The 6000-nt window shown below is 34.1% G+C and overlaps 1 protein-coding gene across 2 annotated transcripts; it reads right to left on the bottom strand.

The window, feature by feature from the left end:
- Positions 1-677: 677 nt before the first annotated feature.
- LOC138314942 (dnaJ homolog subfamily C member 28-like) lies at positions 678-5264 on the bottom strand. Of its 2 annotated transcripts, none has more exons than XM_069255596.1 (4): positions 4991-5264; positions 4414-4702; positions 3044-3244; positions 678-2525 (listed from the first exon to the last, which is right to left on the bottom strand). In XM_069255596.1, the coding sequence occupies exons 2-4, from the start codon at positions 4677-4679 to the stop codon at positions 2180-2182; spliced, it is 813 nt and encodes a 270-aa protein (XP_069111697.1). In that variant the 5' UTR covers positions 4680-4702; positions 4991-5264; the 3' UTR covers positions 678-2179. The 2 variants fall into 2 exon arrangements, with proteins under 2 accessions (XP_069111697.1, XP_069111698.1); XM_069255597.1 differs by having other exon boundaries at positions 5050-5264.
- Between the last annotated feature and the right edge of the window lie 736 nt (positions 5265-6000).

Raw genomic sequence — 6000 nt, 5'->3', positions numbered from 1 at the left:
AGGGCCTAATGTAGACTAATATCTATCATCGCACATGACCTACTGTGAACTAATCTATAGGATAAAACCCAACAGAAACTCTTCTAAATGACCTCAACACTTAAAGAACACTTCTTATGGGCAAATTCTAGACTACCTAATCAGATTTATATAATTAAGGTATGATCGTATAGGACTTACTCAAAACACTTTCTAGATTACCACACTGAAAGAGTCCAAAACAAAAATAATCCAAAACATTTTTTTTTGTTTAGTGTCTTTATAGTTTTGAAGGGCATTGGATTTGAAACAGATCTAACTACAGTCTAACGTGATGTAAGGTCTGTTATTACAGTGTTAAAATTTCTAAGATAGCATCAAACATGGACTAACTTCGACTGGTTCAGGGATCAGCTCAAAAGGCTTAAATGTATTTCATTACTTGCTCGGACGTATATATAAACTCTGTATTATTCTGTGAATGCAAACACTTTTAAAATTCAAGGTATTGCATCTCTGGTGCATAATAGATCTCAAGAAAATAAGTTATGTATTTTGAGATGCCCCAAACTCCGTCTCAGTTGCGCACTCCATGTCTGTTTTTGTGGTTATGTTAGAAATGTAGTAGAATAATAAAGAATCAATTTAACACTGATATAGGAAGAAGTGACTATGATGAACAAACATTGTGCACGTAGTTGACTAGAATACGCAAAATTGATTTATATGATTTGTTGAACAAATAAAATATAGAAGAATATGTTAGCACAAAATAAGAAAATGCCAATATAAAAACAATAAAAATATGAAAAGTTCATTCAATTACTAAATCTGAACATCATGTTAGAGATAATTGACTATTCTTCATAGTGACGAATGTCGTGAAATATGTTTTAAAATTTATACTATGTGACATTTTAAAAAAAACCCAGATGTCACAGTAAAAATGAAGAGTGAAATACAATGCATCTTCATGATATCAAAATGTCGACCATAACACTACTACATCGAGTAACAACATTGACCTAGAACGGATGGGAGGAGTAGTTTCCTTTTACCAAAGTTATGATAAGTGGAACACGTCGTAGGGTATTAGATTCCTTAAGACATGTTAACACTGAAGGTACAGGGCCCAGTTTTATTAATATTCCTTGACTTTAAGAAAATCCTTAACTTAAATTTCTCCATAGAAACTCATAACCAAAGTTGGGGAAAAGTCTATGGAGAATATTTATTTAAGGAGTATTCGTGAAACTGGGCCCTGAAGTGTTGCTATTCAGAAATAGAACAATTCGCCATATCTGCCATGCATCTTTTCTGTGAATGCTGCTGGTCGAGGTAAGTATTACTTGTCAAAGCAGTAATACAAATCATATCAAAGTTGGCTTTTTCATGTAGCATATTATAAAGACAAAATCCTTATATAAACATTAGGTAGAAAATCATCATATGTTGTCCATATTAAAACATGTGATCAATCCGTGCTGTCAAAATGAAATATATATTTCTTGTTATCACAGAATAAAATGTACATGAAAGACTTTATAATAAACTTAGTTTAATATTTGAATATTCCCGTATTTCAATTGAATTTAAGGTGTGACCATTTTAAATATAGTAATGCCATTTTTAAAGATGCTCCACCGCCGACAGAGCATAAATGATATTCATCATTTGAACAATAATTAGTGTTTAATCGTGCATACATAAGTCTAACTAACACAAAAAATAATATAAAAATAATTTATTTTGCCTTAGGGTCATGAGCAATCAGTACTTCATATAGTGCCACTGATTTTTTTCGGGATGCAATTAATTATATTTTATATTTTTAACTTTAAGTAAAATTAGAAGCTCAAATTTTTTAATGGCGGTAATGGTGTATAGTAAGTAACTTTTGTAACTGAATAAAAATACTAATCGTCTGCTGTTGTTTTTGATAATGAAAACATACCATTTGTCAGCGGTGGAGCATCTTTAATCAAGCCAAGTGTATACATTGAACCAAATGTTCCGAAGTAGTAAGCTTAATGCTAACACCAACAAACAAAGCTTGCATCTACGGCACGTCAGGTTTCCGGTATATCTCAAAGGTGGAGTAATAATTCAACCGCATTTTACATGTGCCAGTCACTTAGGATTCTTGTGCATACCTAGATTAATGTGTATTTTCAGAGCTCATATGTCATCTAACATTATCTTACTTTTTAAACATTTCCATTACGTCTTTCCACACACCAGACAAACCATCATTTCGGCTGTGATAGTTCATGGTAGCAGTATCTTTGAAGTCCGCAGGAATATAAGCCTGATGATTATCTAGCACTTTCTTCGTTTCGTTTTCAATTGAAAACGCCACTCTTTGCATTCGAATCAAAGGTACTTCCAAGTTATGTTTATGAACCTGTTCATTAAGTCTTGAAACAGTACGTTCAAATCTTTCTTTGTGAACCTTCAGTCTGGCCTGTTCGTCGGTGGTGAGGTTGATGTTTTTTAATCTACTTCTTTCAAGAGCTAATGTAAATCTTGCCTTCTTGATGCCTTCCCTGAAATCGAAGAAAACAAATATTAAGATACCTTGATATGGTGTTCCTGGGAGAGAATCTGGTTAGACTAATTAATAGATAACAAACGACGTATCCCAAAGCTGAACATTAACATACTTTAGTCTAGTAAATGTGCTAGGAATACTGAGAGAATGTACAGGAGTACGTAGGAATTGAGTTTTCCTTGAGAAAGTAAGCTCATCAATATTAACACCAGCATACAGGAACAAATCCAGGTCAAGTTATGGTTTTCAAAAGAGAGTAATACTACTGCAATTCTCTTTATTTTCGAGTGATACAATTATATTTTGTCGTGTTATTTCGCACCAACCAATCGGAATAATCACGTACTTCAATACAATTAAATAATAAGTTATTCAATAATAGTTCTCATACTCTGACTTCGTCGATAATAAATCCCCTATGCCGTACTTTAGAATAATGATATGATGATATTCAAGATTATTTCATCACCTACGCAGGTTTTGAACAGAAATAGTAACAAAAACATCTGTTACCTAATTTCTTTTCCTAGTAAAATCCAAGATGGCGTATATCCTTCACTTTTGAGTATACTGTTGATTTTTGCCAGACCAGTTTCCAAGAAAGGGTTTTCGTATTCCTCTTTGAATGGCTTTCCGAATCCTGGCAGGTTGTCAAAGTCGCCTTTCTGCATAGCATCCAGTACGTGGCTATCCACTATTTGTTCAATATCACGTCTGAAACGAAAGAAGAATGTATTTTTTGTAGAATTACTAGTTACTACTATAATTATATAGTTTATTGTTACACAAGGTAATCTTCATCTTGTGTCTCTCTTGACTCTATCTCATTCATGTCCATTAATGGAAACTCCGCCCTTTTTTGAGAAAAAACTTTGGCTAGTTTCATTTACCAAAGTTACTCAAAATGCACATTTTGGAGAGAGGACACCGATTAACTCGCTGTCAGTATATAACGGGACTGGTTAGATTTTGTATTTTCGTCTTTTTCCATTCGACATGTCACCTGATTCGAATGTACTTTACAAGCTAACAAGTCAAAAACTTGCAATATACTGATAGATGTATCTATGAAGTTTTAGAAATCCTTGGCGACCATGTCAAATGAGCGATTCTATCTAAAAAGCTGTCAGATAAACTGGTTTATGAAAATATATCTGGCTGATCCATTTACAGATTCAGTCCCAAAGTCGCGTTATCCGGCAATATTCAGAGAAACATTTAACATAAAAACCCAAGGATGAATTATAATTACTATATGCATTTTTAGCCATTGGATACTGTAAACGGACGAATAATATTGATTGTAATATTTGGTGTATACATAAAGCTATGTTGAAAAAAGGTAACGGCCGTATTTATCGTGAAAATAAACTCGTGAATATATCCACGTTTACAGTAATCAGCAAAACTAGGAGGTCATTTATCGTTAAGCAAAAAATTCGTATTGTGCTGCATTGTTGGTGTTTCGGTATATATAGTGCTATCTCACTGCAGCATACTGTGAAAGATATCGAACAGGACAGCCTACCTAATCGTACTATATTGACAATGTGGAATCAACCGCCCTACTGCCAGAAACTGTGTCTTCGAGTCGGAAGTTAGACCGTAGACACTTCTCTATGAACACTCGACAAAGCTGTGTTAAATAATACTCTTCACACGAATGGAAGAAAATGGAAACGATAAATTTTATCTCTCCCTTACGATCATAAAATTGGGCAGCAGATGGAATTACAATTTGCTGTCAGTGGACAATACTATAACAAAATGTTATAAACAATAATAATTTCAGACGGTTTTACAGCTTAGAAAATCTGTTTTTAATATTAAAAAAAATTACCATTGTTAACAATTTACTACAATTTAAATGTAAATGTACTCACGGGCTCACCATCTCTTTGGAATGCCTTCGTCTGTGTACAATCGTACTCTTTGTTCGGTTATAGACGCTCAAATCGTTGCGGATTTCCTTCTCCAGTTCCTTCATATCTTTATCCTTACTGGGCCTCGGTACCGGTTGTGCTGTTGAGCTTATCATTCGCTTGGCACTTGTAGTACTGACATTTTGACATAAAAGTGGTTGTTGGAGTGTCCGAAATGGCGAGTGCCCGATTTGTCGGAGAACCCGAGCGCACCAAGGACCAATCATAGTTGTTGTAATATTTGGTTGATCTATGGGAAGCGAAAATGATATTATATCGTTAAAAGTCACAGTGGGTTAGACGTTACGACATAGGAATGTATTTACATGCATCACAGTGGTTGTTGAGACGTGACTGTGGCAATTGAGTTTGATCTAATAAAATATTGACATTTGAGTAGCTGTGAAAGAGTATATAACCAGTGTGAACGAAAGTTTTGATACAATATGCTTATAGCTAGCTGATATTACTTAAGTCGATATTGTCATGAGTAGACAGAGGTAACTCATCTATATATATATAATATATGTTTACTTGCCTGTAGCCTATAAACAGGACGTTCCTGGTCAATATCTAACGGTGTATCCGTAAACTTACATCGATATCACGTTGACAGTACACTGGATCAGCTCGCACGTGGTTACATATAAACATTTTGATGATGAAAGCTATCTTTCTGTTACATACATTTGACCTCTTCTTCTACTGACGTATCTATTTTTATCCTCCGTTCAATAGCTCTATTTTCTGGCGTCATATCCATGAACACGACCTACATCTTGACCTTTCTATGATAAATTTGGGGAATCCCCTTTAGCTATAAATAAGCCGCATGTGTACTATGTTCGACTTGAATATACTCCAAAAAGCTGATAGGGCGGTTTCAGACGCCAGAAAGTATAAACAAAAACTTATGTTTGAAGATTAAAACTACTTATCTCAAGATAAGATTCTGGATATTGCCCTATGTCTCTATAGTAATATATTGGAATGCAACATTTTATCTCTATCAGAGAGATAAGAATCGTTACCCAATCTATTTGAGATATATGTGAATCCTTTATAATATGGAGTCGCTTGAATGTTGATTTTAAACAGTATTTACCTTGTCAATAACCTTCAAACATAGAAACTTGATCTTTTGTACGCATCAAAAACTATCAGTTAAGTGTGCTGATACTGACAAATGCGATGGCGTCCGTCCCTGACCTTTATCTAACAGCTGTAAAAATCAATTCTATGATATGCATTTTTTATCATTTATATGTATGTGTGCTTTGACAGAATCAATCATAAAATGAAGCATTCGTCCAGAATATTGCTAAGCTAAACGTGTGTGAAATGTCATCTTATCTTTTTAGGGAACGATGTTTTACGCCATTAAATACCGGTATGGAATTCTAGAAGTATTGTAGATAAATAAATATCGCCTCCCGATTAGGCTCTTTGTAGATGTTGATTACTAAATGTGGTATAAAACATACCTGTAAATACAATATTGTCAGGGATTCTTTTATGAAAATACATATATGGCGTAATTAGTGAAAC

The sequence above is a fragment of the Argopecten irradians genome, chromosome 2 (assembly GCF_041381155.1).
Source record: "Argopecten irradians isolate NY chromosome 2, Ai_NY, whole genome shotgun sequence".
Lineage (NCBI taxonomy): Eukaryota > Metazoa > Mollusca > Bivalvia > Pectinida > Pectinidae > Argopecten > Argopecten irradians.
This window is presented reverse-complemented; position numbering and strand designations above follow the sequence as displayed.